This window comes from Paralichthys olivaceus, chromosome 9 (genome assembly GCF_024713975.1).
Source record: "Paralichthys olivaceus isolate ysfri-2021 chromosome 9, ASM2471397v2, whole genome shotgun sequence".
Classification (NCBI taxonomy): domain Eukaryota; kingdom Metazoa; phylum Chordata; class Actinopteri; order Pleuronectiformes; family Paralichthyidae; genus Paralichthys; species Paralichthys olivaceus.
This window is the reverse complement of record NC_091101.1, coordinates 5,067,931-5,086,618: the sequence shown is the minus strand read 5'-3', so window position 1 is coordinate 5,086,618 and position 18,688 is coordinate 5,067,931. Positions and strand designations below refer to the sequence as shown.

Below are 18,688 nucleotides of genomic sequence, written 5' to 3'. Positions count from 1 at the left end.
TTAGTGTCGGCGGTGACCACGACGAGAGAAAATTCCGAACCTCTCCTTTCCTCTCGCTCCAGTCACACACACCTCACCCCCAACACTTCCTCATTCACGCCCCAACCTGCCGACAACCGGCGAATGGGGAACCAGCCATGCCATCCCACCCCCCACCAATGGTCCAAACGGCCACGTGCCCACACGTGACACGTCAATGATGTGTCAGCTAAAGAACAGTTAGCTTATTATTGATACACTCATTTCCACAGAATGTCTGATTATTTTGTTATACTGCCAATAGTATCACTTTAGCTATAACATAACTAGTAACACATTTAAGCATATTTTGATAGGAGAGAAAGAGCAGGGAAGACATTCAGCAAAGAGTCAGATCTGAACCAGCAGCTGCTTCAAGAGGAATCTAATTTTCAATTTTTTTTAAAAATGGTGTGAATTGTGATTACTAGCTGTCTGGCAAATTAATGTAAATGAGTACAATTCCAATATTTCCCCCTGAAAGGAAGAAAAGAAGTTTAACATCAAATGGAAACACTGTACACTGCAGTATAACAGCCTCAAACATGTGCAGCACTGGAGTAGATATACTAAGTTAACTTCTACCACTGAGGACAAACTTGCAGCAATGGGATCTTATAACATTTAGAGCTACTGTCTGTATAACTTTTACTTTCAATTGCTCTGTCCACATTTTTTTTTGTATCTTGATAACTACTATTTAAAACCATCTCAAATTCATATATCATAAACCCTCTAATGTTATGGGTTCAGCACTGACTCTTCCATCTTCCCTGTCACTGTCATTATGAATACTGTTATTAAGCCTGCTATATTACAGATAGAAGCAACAAGTCAGAAAGAGAAAATTACACAGTAAGTTCAAATTCTGCTGCAAGACTGATTCCAATCGTTAAACTTGCAGTCTCCCTTTCACATTTCTTGAGACTCAGTCTGGTGCTGAAACCGTACTGTACTTAATGTTTCTCCCAAGTCAATTCTACACCATATTTTGTCATTCTGTCAAGATCCAGGCTCCACTTTGCCACAGTGCACTGTAATTGGACTGAAAGCTGTCCCTGCAGTAATTTCAGACGACTGCTGCTGGGAACGAGTCAATATTTGGATTGAAGATCATCCCTGTAATAAATTTTACATTACATGGAAGGAATCAATATTTAGAAATACTTCCCTGTGTTCCTTCTTAGAACCGCTTGACTCGAGTGTTCCTGTTAAATCCAACATGACAGCAGAACAACATACCTCCCAACAATTTCTGGGGAGGCAGTAGCGCAGTCCATAGCCAGAGGGTGGCCAGTTCAACTCCAGCATGGATGGAAGTTGGAACTACCGAGGTGCCCCCCCAATTGTGCCCACTGTTCCATGTGTGGTCACTGTGTGGATTGTGTTCCGTGTGTTTATTCGTGTGGATTGTGTTCCGTGTGTGCTCCCGTCACACGGATGGGTTTAATACAGAGGTCAAATTTCCCCATGTTTGCATGTTGCATGCTGTGTGTGGGACCAAAAATAGGAATCTTAATCTGATCTGAATATTAACAAGGTGTGTGTGTGTTATACAATATAAAAAATCTGCAATAAATATATATCTGACCTATGTGCACAAGTTGCATGTGTGTAGCTGTGTGTGTGTTATTGCGCTGCCATGATTTGTGCCTCTGTGTCATGTCTTTCAGATTCGCCTTTTCCGGACACACCCACACCCTCACCATATTGTAACGCCTGATCCACGATGACTTTTGAATTTGCCGATGGTAGGCTGATAGCATTAAGAGCCTTACCTATTCATATTAATTCATAGAGCTATCAAGTTCCATATTCCATTTCATCTCTTCAGGAATAGCTTATTTACCTGTGTCATTGCCAATCTAATGGCCAAAGAGGGAATAAAGGAGCTGAGAGAGGAAGCAAGGAGGAAGCAGTGAGGTAGAGGGTTTTGGTGACTGGAGAGAGACAGAGAGATCAGAGGGTGAATGATGTCCACATATACAACAATTAAGTAAAATGGCAGTCAACAGCTGAGGTGAGATGAGCCCTGACATCACACAAGCAGCTGAACTGTCACACATTTCATTAATCACACATCCAGCCCATCGAGACAGATCACACAAACCCTCGATCAACACGATAGCTGTTTTGAGTTGAAGATTGATTATGCTAATCATTTACAGGTAATTGCTTATCTAAATGTAAGCATCTTTCACAAGGTGTCTTAAAAGGTCACCAGGCCAAAATGGACCACTGGCTTCTTGAAAGATAGCATCTGTCATACCGAATTTATTATTGTTGCATTGCTACTGTTTTGGGTCATGGAGGAAAACTTTTTGATGATGCCATTATTTAAACAATATAGGCGGTTTTCCCATTTATTAAACAAGTACTATGTGACTGAACAGTATATTTTAGTGGTTTACTCTCAAAGCTGTTTAGGAACAATTGTGGATCGATGTATTTGCCACATGCAGAGATTAATCTTCCAAATGCAATGGTCCCTAATGAGCTTTGTGATATTAATTTATTTGAGATCAACAATATGCCACTTTCGTGTAGAAGTCCTTATAATGTGCTTCTCTTTAAAATGTTTCTGTGGGATTCTTTTATGATTAATTAAATGCCACTGCATAGTCTGCCTTCATGGATAAAATGGTGTAACGGTTCCAAAGCAGTTCTTCCTTCTTTTAATGGAAAAATACAGCAACATTTGTTGTTTGTAGACATGTACTGCATTCAACATGTGTCATAGCATCCTTAGCATGTCTGGAAATTCCAATTTAAGGCTAATGTAATATTGAACAGAACACACAGCACAGGTTCCACATCATAGGATTATCTGATTCAGACATGAGCACTGAATTTAGACTCTTTGGCTCTGTCCACCAATGCAACAATTCTGGGAAAAAGTATTCAACATCACAGCTGGCACTTTGTATGTAAAGTTCTGATTTGAACTGTTCACATGTGGGCTGCAGTCTCTATAAAGCGCATCAGACCATTTGGAAGTAGTTTGCCTTGTAATCTGTAGAGCTGTCCCTGAGCAGTCAATCACGACATTAAATAACCGCCTCAGATTTACTGTTGAGTTACTGCAGGATGCCAAGTTTATAACATTTGCTGTAGAACGCATTAAGAATTACTTTGAAATCAATCGTGACCAGACTGATGCTTGTGTTAAATAGGAGGCATTCAAAACATATATCAGAGGGGAAATGATTAGCTTTATGAAATCTAAAGCGAAACAACAACGTATGGAAATGGAGACAATTGAAAACCACATTAGACTGTTGGAACAGGAATTGTATAGTAATTACAGTCAGCAGAAAGCAAAGAATTTACAAATTATGAGAGCGAAATATAACAAATTATCTATAGAAAAAGTCAGAAAAAATTTAATGTGGCTAAAACAGTCTTACTATGATCACGGAGAAAAATGTGGTAAACTGCTGGCTTTGCGACTTAAGAAAAAGCAGTTAGACAGAGCAATCAACAGCATTATGACACCTGCAGGTGATATGACTTCAGAACCAGTGGAGATCAATAACGTTTTTAGGGATTTCTATGAGGTCTTGTATACATCACTCTGATGTATACAAGATTAATTCAGGTTTCAGACTTTATCAGAAAATGAGCAAAAGGAATTGGATTGCAGTCTAAAGCCTAGCTTATGCTTCTGCTACGGCGATCCTACGCCGTAGCCTGACGCGCGCCTCCAAAAAATCCTAACTACGCGTCGCATCGACGCGGAGCGCAAGCGCTGTGATTGGTCCGCTCAGAACGTAAGTTCCAGCAGCTGCTTTTCCGGTCTTTCTTCCTCGTCGTAAAAACCACCTCCGTAAACGTCTTCTCTGTCGCCTGCGTTTCAACATTTGCAATATTAGCATTTGTTCTTCAATATTAATGAACTCCAACTCCAAATACAGCTGCTCCACCTCGGTCGCCATTGTTTACTGTTGTTTACTTTACGGAAGAAAAAGCGAGGATTCGGCTATAACCACACAAACACACAGCCACACCCCCTAGTGGCATGGCGGTGAATTGCAGAGCAACGCGTTCCCTCGACGCAGAACTTCGAATGCTCAACGACTGCGTCACGTCGACGCCGTACCTACGCCGTCGACGTGACGCAGAAGCATAAACGAGGCTTAACAATGAGGGAATTTGCAGAAGCCATTCAAAGTATGCAAAGCGGAAAAGCACCAGCGCCGGACGGCTTTCCGATTGAATTTTTCAAGAGATTTGAGGAGAAACTTTTTGTCCCATTATTGGACATATATAAGGAATCCTATATAAAGGGAATACTCCCTCCATCCTTGAGACTTGCGATAATAACTTTAATCCTGAAACCAAACAAACCACCAAACGAATGCTCCTCTTCCAGGCCTATTAGTCTGATGGGGTGTGACATCAAAATACTCTGCAAGGCCTTGGCCAGAAGACTGGATGGCTGGTCTGCTGGTGTGGTCAGAACAATCTCGAGCTGAACACACTCAAAACTGTGGAGATGACAGTGGACTTTAGGAGACACCCCCCCCCCCACTCTGCCACCCATCACCAACAACTCTGTGACTGCTGTTGAACCCTTCAAGTTTTGGGCCCCACAATCTCCTGGTACCCAAAGTGGGAGACTAACACAGTCACCATCATTAAAAAGGCCCAGCAGAGGTTGTACTTCCAGCACCGGCTCAGGAAGCTCAACCTGCCTAAGGAGCTGCTGTCACAATTCTACTCTGCCACCATTCAGTCTGTTCTCTGCTCCTCAATCACTGTTTGGTTTGGATCAGCCACAAAACAGGAAAAGAACAGACTGCAACGGACAATAAGGTCTGCAGAGAAAATTATTGGTGTCACCTGCCCTGCCTTCTATCCAGGACCTGTACCTGTCCAGAGTCAGGAAACGGGCAGGTAACATCTCTGCAGACCCATCACACCCTGGACACAAACTGTTTAAACTTCTCCCCTCTGGAAGGCACTACAGAACATGGTACGCCAAAACATCCTGATATAAGAACAGTTTTTTCACTCAGGCTGTCTCTGTGTCAAACAGCTAAAACCGGACTCAAATATGAGTAACAACACCTGTAAAATATTTGTACATACCAATATACTTTGCACACTGTATATTTATTATTTCATCCATGCACTATGCACCTTTGCACCAACTACTTTGTACATGTACATAGCTTTTGTTTTTGTGTTTGTTCTTGTTTATCTCTATGTTTGTTTGTTTTTTCAACTGTTCGTACTAAGAGAGCAAAGAGTCAAATTCCTCGTGTGTGTTCACATACCTGGCAATAAAAGTGATTCTGATTCTGATATGGGGCAATAATTGTTTTTTAAAGGTGCTGTAAAAAATTTTGGATTTATATGCAGAAGGTAACTTGATGTCATACAATCAACTGTGTGAGAAATATGATATTTCAAGAAGACACTTATACCTCCAACTTAAACATTTTATTTTATCCACACATAAACAACTGTCTGTACCTCTAAAATTGAGAAATTGACTCTATCCCAAATGGATGGCAGAGGAATTTTCAATGTTCTATGATTTACTGTTACAGCATTCAAAAGAGTCATTTTCCAAAAAGATGGAGGCATGGATAACTGATTTAAAGGAGGATATCCAAGAAGCTGACTGGGAGAGGGCTTGTTTTAAGGCTCAGACCCATAGACGGATTACAGCATGGGCCCAGGGCCCCAGAGCCAATAGGGGCCCTTGGCCTTTGGAGTTGTTGTTTTTTTTTTTTGGTACAATTTAAAAAAAAATATTGGAATGAATGTGGTTTTGAAAATGTAGTATGACAATAAAATCATTTGAATGTTTTAGAAATTATAAGATTAATCAGTAATGTGTGATGACACAATGACGTACGTACATACACTGGGGGTTCAACGTACAGTGCGCTTTAAAACTGGAGAAGCAGGTGCTCAGTGGATCATCAGCATATTCCATCTATCTCTACATTTTTTACCAGAAAAGTGGATGATGCTAACACCACTAGCTAAAGTTTACTGGAGACATTTGGTGATGGAGCGGCGCTGCCTCCTACGGACACCGTAGCACTAGTGGACAATGCTAGCACTGCGGCGGGATACAGCCGGGTGGGCCGAGCCGGGTCAGCCTGAGCTAAGTCTTTTAACATCGCCAGCGGAGGATGAGATGTTGGCGGCCGGGAACGAGCCTGAGAGTGCCGTACAGCAGAGGGATGATTACTGATCCTGCGCTGTTGGGAAATATATCCAGTGACAAAGTAAAGAGTGTTCTCTTTGAAAGAGGGCCCTCTTCGTTTCACAACAGACGGGCAAAATACCCTGCATCGACAAGAGACTGCGGACTAGGTGGTCGGGTCCGTTCATTAACCAATGACATGATGTGCAGTCGACTGCCTAATGGACAACTAGCACCACGGGAATGGGTGGTGTATTCACCATCAACAGGACATGTGTTTTGCTTCGCCTGCAAACTTTCGGGGCAACAAAGAATGCATTTGTGGACGTTTTTTGCGACTGGAAACATCCACATCGCATTTCAGAACACGAGAGGAGCCCAGTCCGTATGTCCAACATGCTGACACTGATGCAGAGGATGAGTGGAAATGGCGCAATCGACTCAGCCCTGAGAAAGCAAACGTCGGATGCGAGGGAATATTGGAGGGATGTTCTGCGACGTGTAGTGGCAGTGATCAAGTTTTTAGGAGAAAGAGGACTGGCATTCAGAGGGAATGACGAGCTCTTCGGATCGCCACGTAACGGAAACTATTTGGGGATATTAGAGTTAATATCCCAATTTGACCCATTTCTGGCAGAGCATATTAAAACATATGGTAAAAGGGGCAGAGGGAGCGTCTCATATCTGTCGTCAACAATATGTGAGGAGTTTATTGACATGATGGGAGAAAAAACCCGGCAAGTAATTGCAGAAGAGCTCAGTGATGCAAAAATATTTCTCTGTCATTGTAGATTCCACTCCCGACCTCTCTCATGTTGATCAGTTAACATTTATCTTCAGATTTGTTAGCAAGCAAGGTAACATAGTGGAGCGTTTCCTGGCATTTGAGCCAATTCAGAGCCATACAGGCCAAGTCTGGCAGATTGTGTGACTGCGATGGTGGAGAATCTTGGGCTGGACTTTTCTAATTGTAGGGGCCAATCATTCGATAATGCCAGCAACATGTCGGGCCGCTACAATAGACTACAGGCACATTTGAAGCAAAAAAAACATTAATCCACTATGTGCCTCTTAATTTAGTGGGTGTAAACAGCATTTGGGCAAGCAGTCTAGAAGTGGGACAGTATTTTGATTTACTGCAATCATTGTATACACATTCTGTGCTGCCTCCACTCACAGGTGGGAGCGAGTTTTTCGGAACTCTGACAGTCATATAGACTTAACATTAAAATCACTGTCAAACACTCGGTGGAGCTGCCGAGCTGACTCGACTCTTTGGCAAAACTATGTTTAAATAAGGGAGGCATTAGAGAGCATAGCTGAAGATGAAACTGAGAAGAGAGACACCCAAAGTGAGGCCAGCACACTCGCTGTAAAATTAAATCAACTGGAAACTGCATTCATGGCTAATTTCTGGCATACCATTCTGATTCCAACTGACAAGTTAACAGCTCCAAAAAGCAGACATAGAGCTCATGACAGCTGTGCGCCTTCTTATATTGCTGCGTGATTTTGTATCAGCACAGAGAGGTCTTTTCACAGACTTTGAAAATGAAGCCTTAGCGTGTGCCAGGCGTGTGCCAGGCGTGTGCCAGGCGTGTGCCAGGCGTGTGCCAGGCGTGTGCCAGGCGTGTGCCAGGCGTGTGCCAGGCGTGTGCCAGGCGTGTGCCAGGCGTGTGCCAGGCGTACAAATGTGACCACCAGTGCACCAGAAAGCGCAAACAATTTTAGGATGACAGTGCAGAAAAAGATGCAGTATTTGATGGGAAAAGCAAATAACAAATAGAAACATTCAATGTGGCTATCGATAAGTTAGTCAGCTGTCTCAGCCACAGAATTGATACATGCAAGCACCTGTGTGATCTGTTTGGTGTTCTTTTCATGCTGGAAAACACATCTGATCGTGAGTTAATCGACAAAGCGAACACACTTGCCTTTGCCTATCCCGCTGACTTGGACAGCAATCTTGGAAATTAAGTGATTCACTTCAGATCTTTCATCAGATCAGACGGACAGAATGTGCTTCCATCAAAATGGCTTAAAACCATACTTGATTGTGGTTTACAGTCAACATTTCCTAATGTGTACATTGCCATAAGACTATCTGACGCTTCCTGTCACAAACTGCGAGGGAGAGGGGTCATTTTCTCAAATGGCCAGGATAAAAAATGAACTAGAGACGCCATAACCGTTTGTCACTCATGGCCATAGAGGCCGAACTGGCCAGAGAGTTGGACTTTGGAGACCTTTTCAACGACTTTTCCTCAAGGAAGGCCAGGAAAAAGCGTGGTTTAAGTGAGTAGTTTCACTGTGGTTTTATGTGGTCGCAGCTGTGGCTCTTTACTGATGTTCATTCATGTTGCCTTTAGGCCTATTACTTTCACGATTTGTTTTAGGTGATTACCTATATTTTAAATAAGGTGTGTTTTAATCCATAATACTGCAAGGTCTGGCTATTTGAGCTCGCTGTCTCTAACATAATATGCATATTCATATTGTCCTGTACATGGCATGGTGCCAAATAAAACAGACCTAAAATGACAGTAATTTTGTGTGCGTGTTGTCATGTGCGTAATAGGAAGAGCGCCTGTTTGTGTGCAGGCAGGGGTCCGTGGTATTTTTGTGTCCAGGGCCTGTAGTCATGATAATCCATCTATGCTCGTGCAGCACTGTTCTGCACGAGCTCATGGGTTCTTAAGGATCTCCTATGACATCCTGATAATAGGGAATTGCAGTAGTCTAGCCTAGACGTAATAAAGGCATGAATCAACTTTTCAGAATCCTGTTTTGACAGGATGTGTCTCAGTCTCTTTATATTACGCAGATGAAAGAAAGCTGTTCTGGAAGTTTGACTAATTTGTTGGTTAAAAGACAGATCTTCATCAAACAGAACTCCTAGGTTCTTCACAGTTGAGTTTGGAGCCAGGCAGATGTCATCTAGATTCACCGACTGGTTAGACAGAGTTTCTCTGAGATGCCTAGGACCCAGGATTATGACCTCAGTTTTGTCTGTGTTTAGCAATAAGAAATTCTGAGTCATCCAGGCCTTGGTGTCCTTAAGACAGTTTTGAAATCAAATTAAATGGTTCAGTTTGTCAGGCTTCATAGATACATATAATATGGGTGTCATCTGCATAGCAGTGAAAAAGAATGTTATGTTTTCTAATAATATTGCCTAATGATAACATGTATAAATTAAAGAGTATTGGACCAAGAACCGAACCTTGTTTCCTATGCTATTACTTTCTAGTATTTAGTAAGAATAACACAAACACGCACACACACACAGTTACTGATGATGACAAGGACTTAGTTTCAGTACCTGCAATTCCCTCCTCTAACATTTGAGGGAAGGCTGTATGTTATCATGTATTAATACAGATAATCAGCAAACAACAAACTAATAGAATGAATATTTATTAGATGAGGAGCATACAATAAAAATGATGTCACTGGCTAAGGCAGGACACTACATGAAAAAACATTGGTTTGTTGATTGTTAATGACTGAAATCACTGGTCAAATCTAAAGCCATTTTCAGACATGACCCGTGGGTAAAGGCCCAAGAACTGGATCCAGAGTTTGCCTGCAGTGTGCAGACACAGCGGGAGGTTCTCTGCACAGACACATTTACGGCAACAAATCCTCTGCATTATTCAGTCCAAATTTGGAGCAGCCGGGTGCAGGAGACAGAGGCAGGAAGTGACATATAAACTCTGTGGTGGAGATCACGTGATTTACACGTAAAATAAATTTAAACACATAGACACTGGTGTCAGCTCTTATCACAACAAACTCTCTTGACATCTTCGTAGGTGTCTTCTACGTGTGTGATACCTCATTTTCACCCCATCAGTGATTCAAACAATCTCATTTAGTCACTCTGCTTCGCTCTGAGGCAGCTCCATCTCACCGCTGCACTCCTCTTCAGCCTGAGGGAGCTCCACCTCACCGCGAGGCAGCTCCGCCTCCCGGCTGCACTCCGCTTCGGCCTGAGGCAGCTCCACTTCACGGCTGCACTCTGGTTCGGCCTGAGGCAGCTCCACTTAACAGCTGCACTCTGGTTCGGCCTGAGGCAGCTCCACCTGACCACTGCAACCTCCCTCGGACTGAGGCGGCTCCACCTCACCGCTGCAACCTCCCTCAGACTGAGGTGGCTCCACCTCACCGCTGCACTCTTCTCTGGCCTGAGGCGGCTCCACCTCTCCTCTGCACTCTTCTGCTGCCTGAGGCGGCTCCACCTCACCGCTGCAATCTTCTGCGACTTAAAGCTCCACCTCACCACTGCACTCTTCTGCTGCCTGAGGCGGCTCAACCTCAACGCTACACTCTGCTTCAGTCTGAGGCAGCTCCATCTCACGGCTGCACTCTGCTTCAGCCCGAGGCAGCTCCTACTCACCGCTACACTCTGCTCCTGCCTCAGGTGGCTCAACCTCACCGCTGCATGCTGCTTAGGCCTGAGGTGGCTCCACCTCAACTGTGAAGTTGGCTCCAGCCTGAGGCGGCTCCACCTCAGCGCTGCACTCGGCTGCGGTCTGAGGCGGCTCCACCTCACTGCTGCACTCTTCTCCTGCCTGAGGTGGGTCCGCCTCACCGCTGCATGCTGCTTAGGCCTGAGGCTGCTCCACCTTACTGCTGCACTCTTCTCCGGCCTGCACTCTTGCTTAATCTGAGGCAGCTCCACCTCACTGCTGCACTCTGCTCTGGCCTGAGGCAGCTCCACCTCACCGCTGCAATCTTCTCTAGCCTGAGGCGGCCGGAGAAGCTGCACTCTTCTCCACCTCATCACTGCACTGTGCTTTGGCCTGAGGTGGCTCAACCTCACCGATGCACTCTGCTTCGGCATGAGGCAGGTCCACCTCACCGCAGCACTCTGCTTCGGCATGACGCGGCTCCACCTCACCGCTGCACTCTGCTGCTGTCTGAGGCGGCTCCACCGCACCGCTGCACTCTGCTTCTTCCTGAGGCTGCTCCACCTCACCGCTGAACCCTTCTCCGGCCTGCACTCTTGCTCAATCTGAGGCGGCTCCACCTCCCCACTGCAATCTTCTCTGGCCTGAGGCAGCTCCACCTCAGAGTTGCAATGTTCTCCGGCCATAGGGGGCTCCACCTCACCGCTACAATCTTCTCCAGCCTGAGGCGGCTCCACCTCCCCACTGCAATCTTCTCTGGCCTGAGGCAGGTCCACCTCAGCGCTGCACTGTGCTCCGGCCTCAGGCAGCTCCACCTTAGAGTTGCAATGTTCTCCGGCCATAGGGGGCTCCACCTCACCGCTACAATCTTCTCCAGCCTGAGGCGGCTCCACCTCACCGCTACAATCTTCTCCAGCCTGAGGCAGCTCCACCTCACCGCTGCAATCTTCTCTAGCCTGAGGCGGCCGGAGAAGCTGCACTCTTCTCCACCTCATCACTGCACTCTGCTTTGGCCTGAGGTGGCTCCACCTCACCGATGCACTCTGCTTCGGCATGAGGCAGGTCCACCTCACCGCTGCACTCTGCTTCGGCATGACGCGGCTCCACCTCACCGCTGCACTCTGCTGCTGTCTGAGGCGGCTCCACCGCACCGCTGCACTCTGCTTCTTCCTGAGGCTGCTCCACCTCACCGCTGAACCCTTCTCCGGCCTGCACTCTTGCTCAATCTGAGGCGGCTCCACCTCCCCACTGCAATCTTCTCTGGCCTGAGGCAGGTCCACCGCAGCGCTGCACTGTTCTCCGGCCTCAGGCAGCTCCACCTCAGAGTTGCAATGTTCTCCAGCCTTAGGGGGCTCCAACTCAGAGTTGCAATCTTCTCCAGCCTGAGGCGGCTCCACCTCCCCACTGCAATCTTCTCTGGCCTGAGGCAGGTCCACCTCAGCGCTCCACTGTGCTCCGGCCTGAGGCGGCTCCACCTCAGAGTTGCAATGTTCTCCGGCCTTAGGGGGCTCCACCTCACCGCTACAATCTTCTCCAGCCTGAGGCGGCTCCACCTCCCCACTGCAATCTTCTCTGGCCTGAGGCAGGTCCACCTCAGCGCTGCACTGTGCTCCGGCCTGAGGCGGCTCCACCTCAGAGTTGCAATGTTCTCCAGCCATAGGGGGCTCCACCTCCCCACTGCAATCTTCTCTGGCCTGAGGTGGCTCCACCTCACCACTGCACTTTGCTCCAGCCTGAGGCGGCTCCACCTCACTGCTGCAATCTTCTCCGGCCTGAGGCAGCTCCACCTCAGAGTTGCAATGTTCTCCGGCCTTAGGGGGCTCCACCTCCCCACTGCAATCTTCTCTGGCCTGAGGTGGCTCCACCTCACCACTGCACTTTGCTCCAGCCTGAGGCGGCTCCACCTCACTGCTGCAATCTTGTCCGGCCTGAGTTGGCCGGAGAAGCTGCACTCTTCTCTGGCCTGAAGCTACACTCTTCTCCAGCCTGTAGCAACTCCACCACACTGCTGCAATCTGCTCTGGCCTGAGGCGGCTCCACCTCACCGCTGCACTCTGCTTCTGTCTGAGGCGGCTCCACCTCACCGCTGCAGTCTGCTTCTTCCTGAGGCTGCTCCACCTCACCGCTGTACTCTTCTCAAGCCTGCACTCTTGCTTGATCTGAGGCAGCTCCTCCTCACTGCTGCGCTCTTCCTCAATCTGAGCCAGCTCCTGATTTCCCTTTGATTTTTCAGGTGTGTCCTCACGCTCATACTTGGTGCTCTGGAGCTCCTTGTTTAAATTCACCTCAGGCATGGAATCACTTTGGTTACTCTGTTTTGTTTGAGCTTGCCTTTTCTCAGTCTTAGTTATCACAAGCTCAAGCTGGCTCTGCGCACTTTTCAAAAGGTGAACCTTCTCTTTTAGAGCCAAATTGTCCTTTTCCAGAGCCTCCAGGTTTCTGCACCAGGTTTTCTGAGCCTCAGCCAGGTTTGCCTCCAGAGCTGCACACCTGGCCTCAGTGCTCTTGAGCTCATATTCTTTTGATGCTAGCTTGACCATGAGTTCAACCTGGTCTCTTATGCGAGCTTGCCTTGACTCAACCACATCTATTATGAGCTCATCCTTGCGTTTGAGCTCGTCTTGAAGCGAGCTCCTCTCTCTTTTTAAAACTTCCACCTCCTCCTTCAGAGCAATTTTTTCCAGAGCCTCTGCCCTGCTCCAGCATTGATCAGCCTTAACTGTCTTGTAGTGCATGTTTGCCTTCAGAGTTGTACATCTGGCCTCACTGCTCTTGATCATCTGGTAGTTTGTAGCCAGCTTGGCCTGAACCTTAGCTTTGGCTTTAATAAGGTCATCAATTTCCTTCTGGACCTGCATTGGTCCACAAGCCTGAAGAAAAGAAACATACATGGAATTATTGAATAAAACTCCACTCCCACCTTAACCAGGGTTCCTGCAGCTCCTTAACCCTGTAAAGCCCAAACCATTACATAATTGAAAGTAAATTATTTGAAACTGGAACCCTTTATGGTCCTTCTGAACAAACAAACAAAAAAAATGTAAATATCAATTTCCATATGAGTTTCAATTTGTATCATATTTGATACATCGGGTCACAATGCTCCAAGATTATTTTTTCTTGAACAAACAAAAACATAATAAAACACAAACACATCCAAAAAAATTGGTCATTCCAAACATAAAAAGTGCTACTACAATGCAGCAATGAGAAATCCACCAATGAAACTGGTAGGGTGGAAGTCTGGAAGACATAACATTTCAGTTATTTTTACTCATTTTGTGTTTTTTCTTTGAATTGGTCAGTTTTTAGTGAAAATCAGTTAGCAAAAGGCAGTTACTAGCAATTGCAGCATTGCAACACCCAACTAGTCATCAATCATCATGATATAGCAAAGTCTTCAATTAAAATCAACAAACGTAAGGTTTTAAATTGTCTCAAATAGACCATGAATTGGCTGCAAACCTTTACATTTGCAGGTGGTGCATTTAAGGCATGCATTGATGTCTAATCGATGTATTTACTCAACATACAGTATGTGTAGTTGAGCTTTAGACAAAACATGAATCAGTAGCAGTCAAAAGCAAGTTGGCCAAGAGCATTGGTTAAATAATCTTACCACAGTGTCCATTTTGGCAAAGGAAGAAGGTTTGGAAAACTGTTGTCGATGTAAATGAGACTTGTTTTCTTCACAAATGAAAGCTGCTGTCTCCTCAGTTGAAGGTTTTAGAAACTGTGCCATCACTCTTGCAGTCTAACCCTAACCTAACCCCTAAACCCAGGATCAAAGGAAATACTATAAAGTTAACTACATCACAGCATCAAAACATTAAAAGACATCAATAGTTTCCATGGAAACACAACAAAGCTGCCACTGGGCATTTCCATGGTGATTTTTCTAACTACACAACATGGCTGCCACTGGAGGTTGTTGTTTTTATCAGGAATTCTTTGTCCCACCTGCTTGCTTGGACTCACAGAGTAATTTATAAGATTTTGGTGGTCTAAGGGCACTCAACTTAGATCATGTGATCAGTTTTCAGCAGTCAAAGGGCACGGTGACCATATATCAATCAGTCAAATGTATTTATATAGCACGGTATCACAACAAACAGTTGTCTCAGGGTGTTGCACAAAAGTCCAAGATCTTAAAAAGACAAAATCCAATTAGTTCCACACCGAGCGAGCATGCGCAACAGGACCTATTGGGGTGAGTGGAGAAAAAAATAGGGGAACAAAAGGAAAGAAGGGGGGGGGGGGGGGGGTGGACTCACAGTCTCGGGTTTGAATCCAGTCCAGGAATCTCCATGTGGATGTTGGCATGGTCTTCCAAGGGCGTGTTGGTCCCCCCTAGGACTCCTGCCTCCCTTATGGTCCAACTTGTGCAGCAGGTGGACCCATGGCTCCAAAGGTATGAGGTCCTCAGGTGAGAGAGCTGGGGGTTGCAGGACCCTCCATACCAGCCCTGCAACAGACCGGCGACCTCCACCAGGTCCATCCCTCATCAGGACCTGAGCCACGATGGGCTCCGGAGAGCCGCATAGCATGGACCAAGGAGGGGAGGAGAAGACCCAAGGATTAGAGACATGTAATAAGATACAATAAAATAAACAAGGGAGAGAGAAGAAGAGAGAAGGTGCTGGTTTCTGGTGCCTGATGGGTGATCCCCCAGCAGTCTAGGCCTATAGCAGCATAACTATGGATGACTATGGCTCAGGGATAAGCCAAAAGCTTTATCAAATAAGAAGGTTGTAAGTCTAGCCTTGAATGTAGAGACCGTGTCTGCCTCCCTCACTGAGAGTGGGAGCTGGTTCCACAGGAGAGGAGCTTGGTGACTAAAAGTTCTAACACCCATTCTACTCTTAGTAACCCTAGGCACTATAAGGAGACCAGAGTTTCGGGAGCAAAGTGGTCTGTGGGGGTAGTAAAGGGGTTATGGGCTCTTGAATGTTGGATGGGGCCTGATTAGTGAGGGCCTTGTAGGTTAGTAGGAGGATTTTGAAATCTATCCTCTGTTGAATAGGGAGCCAGTGAAGGGAAGCTAAGACAGGAGTTGAAGGGTTCTCAAGGACCTGCTGTGTCATCCTGATAATAGGGAATTGCAGTAGTCTAGCCTAGACGTAATAAAGGCATGAATCAACTTTTCAGAATCCTGTTTTGACAGGATGAGTCTCAGTCTCTTTATATTACGCAGATGAAAGAAAGCTGTTCTGGAAGTTTGACTAATTTGTTGGTTAAGACAGATCTTCATCAAACAGAACTCCTAGGTTCCTCACAGTTGAGTTTGGAGCCAGGCAGATGTCATCTAGATTCACCGACTGGTTAGACAGAGTTTCTCTGAGATGCCTAGGACCCAGGATTATGACCTCAGTTTTGTCTGTGTTTAGCAATAAGAAATTCTGAGTCATCCAGGCCTTGGTGTCCTTAAGACAGTTTTGAAATCAAATTAAATGGTTCAGTTTGTCAGGCTTCATAGATACATATAATATGGGTGTCATCTGCATAGCAGTGAAAAAGAATGTTATGTTTTCTAATAATATTGCCTAATGATAACATGTATAAATAAAAGAGCATTGGACCAAGAACCAAACCAACGGACACCAATGGACTTAACAAGCTGATTAAGAAGGCTGGCTCTGTTATTGGCTGCAAACCGGACACTTTTGAAGTGTTGGTGGAGAGGAGGACCCTGAATAAGCTTTCATCCATCACTGACAATCAAGAGCACCCTCTCCACCACCTGGTGGACAGATAGCAGAGCACTTTCTCCAACAGACTGGGTCAGGTCTGCTGCCGCAATAACAGATTCAGGAAGTCTGTCCTGCCCACAGCAATAAGACTGTAAAATTCCCACCTCTGATAGTACTTAATAGTTATTACTGCTGCAATAACTGTTAATTATTTATTTTATTTTTTATATTCAAACTCATTTTGCTACAGATAGTCATATTTATTATTTTAATCATGTCAAAACAAATACTGCAATTTTGCACCTTGTCTCTTTGTGTTCTTACTCTTTGTGAATGTTGAACTGCTGCTTTGACACAACAATTTCCCAACTGGGAACAATAAATTTCATCTATCTTTATATCTATCCAGTGAGCCCCAATGACTATCACCCTGTCACCTCCCACCCACACTTGACCCCTACCAGTTTGCCTACTCCCAGAATAGGAGTACGGACGACGCTATGTCCTTCATCTGGACCTATGCCAAACACTTGTTTATTGACTTTAGCTCAGCTTTCAACACCATTATCCCCTCCAAACTGATTACCAAGCTCAACGACCTTGGCATCGACCCCTCCCTCCGCAAATCCTCAACCCTCACCCTGTTTATTAGTTTCCTGCAGGGCTGCCTGCCTTGCCCCCTGCTCTACTCCCTCTTCACTCATGACTGCAATCATGTACATGATTCAAACACCATTGTCAAGTTTGCAGATGACGCTAGAGTGGTTGGGCTCATCACCAACATCATCAGAGTGGTGTGCCAACAACAACCTGCCCCTCAACACCAAAAAGACGAAGGAGATCATAGTGGACTTCAGAAGGAACAAGAAAGGAAGGCACACCCCTGTCCGCGTGTCACAAGTTTTAAGCTCCTGGGAGTCCACATCTCTGAGGACCTCTCCTGGACCCCCAACACCACAGCCCTAATCAAGAAGGCCCATAAGCTCATCTTCTTCCTGAGGAAACTTGCAAAACTCTGTTTATTCTCCCAGGTGTTGGTGAACTTTTAAGGCAGCACCATCAAGAGCATCCTCACCACCTGCATCACAGTTTGGTTCAGGACAACTGCACTACCAAGGATCAGAAATCACTGCAGAGGATGGTGAAAATTGCCCAACACATCACCAAGACCACACTCCCTTCCATCACTTCAGTATATGAGAAGCGGTGCCTACGAAAGGCACGTAACATCAACAGGTATGCCTCTCACCCCAACCATGTACTGTTTACTCTCCAGCATGGCACTCGCTCTAGAGCGCACTAATGCAGCCTCACAGCCAGAACCAAGAGGACTGCTAACAGCTTGTTCCCCTCAGCTGTCAGACTGCTGACAAAGAACTCTGTGCTGTCTCACACTTACTAGCCCATACTGTCAGAATTTACTCCTGTTATAACGAAAGAATGTTATTGCTGGTCTTAGAATATTTGGCTGTACATATGAACGTAGTGTATATACCTCATAGTGTTTTTTTTATTACTTCCACTGCACATATGTAACCTCCCCATTATCTTCCCACATTTAACTGCTCCCATATCCAACCTCCCCATTGCACTTCTGTATATACAGTTATATGTATCACATATGCATGTAATTGCACTTCGGGTTAGACCCACCTAATTTTGTTGCATTGTGTCTGTACTGTGTATATATATACACAATAATGTGAATCTAATCTAAACAGTCAATTTATGTGCACATCTGTGTTGCCTGGAGTTTATACAGTCAACATACCACCTACTTTGAAAGTGTAACACTGACCCAGTTGTTGTTCACATTAAGCTGTGAGAGATCACTTAAGCATTTTATGGGTCCATGCCATTTCTACTGATCATGTATAACATGTGCCTGTGCCACACTTCAGACTCCTAACAGTGACACAGAACAATTAACATAAAAGTCTCCATGGAAAAAGAAGTCGACTCGTCAGCAGATAATGTAGATGAGCATTTGGGCTGGTTGCTGACATCACTAATAAACAAATCAATTAACATAATCTTACAATCAGCTTCTTATGGCAGCTTTTAATGTCAACTTAACAAAGTTTTTGTTTTACTTTTGTCACAAGACTCCATCTCTCACAAGCACCTTGTGATGAACATCAAACTTTTCTTCTTATCTTTTTGTTTTGCTTTCCATTAACACATAAATACATCACAAGTCTGAACAACTTCTACACAACTCTGGAAATTAGAGGTGAGGAGCAGATGAATGCATGATATAATAATAGATGAGTTCCTGTTGATTCTGTCCATCTGAAGCTGCAACAGACTTTATTCAAGTTCTTACAGTGGCATTCACCTTTAATAACCATAGTGTCACTGAGCATGTTATTACACGTATAACACTCAGGTGTTTTATTGACTCC

At 45.2% G+C, this 18,688-nt stretch overlaps 1 protein-coding gene and 1 long non-coding RNA gene across 2 annotated transcripts; one reads left to right on the top strand and one right to left on the bottom strand.

The window, feature by feature from the left end:
* Positions 1-9,582: 9,582 nt before the first annotated feature.
* LOC138411482 (uncharacterized) lies at positions 9,583-14,371 on the bottom strand. The gene is made up of 2 exons (XM_069531955.1): positions 14,213-14,371; positions 9,583-13,463 (listed from the first exon to the last, which is right to left on the bottom strand). Exons 1-2 carry the CDS (start codon positions 14,333-14,335, stop codon positions 10,056-10,058), a joined length of 3,531 nt encoding a protein of 1,176 aa, XP_069388056.1. The 5' UTR covers positions 14,336-14,371; the 3' UTR covers positions 9,583-10,055.
* Positions 14,372-14,464: 93 nt separating this feature from the next.
* On the top strand, positions 14,465-16,683 carry LOC138411483 (uncharacterized). The gene is made up of 2 exons (XR_011244116.1): positions 14,465-14,803; positions 14,982-16,683. It is a non-coding gene; the product is annotated as an uncharacterized lncRNA (long non-coding RNA).
* Positions 16,684-18,688: the final 2,005 nt, after the last annotated feature.

What these genes read in the sequence shown, in the direction of transcription:
- LOC138411482 (XM_069531955.1), bottom strand. Translation starts at nt 14,335, where the DNA reads ATGGCACAGTTTCTAAAACCTTCAACTGAGGAGACAGCAGCTTTCATT. An exon ending in TTGCCAAAATGGACACTGTG is followed by an intron (nt 13,464 to 14,212) that starts GTAAGATTATTT and finishes TCTTTTCTTCAG; the next exon opens with GCTTGTGGACCAATGCAGGT.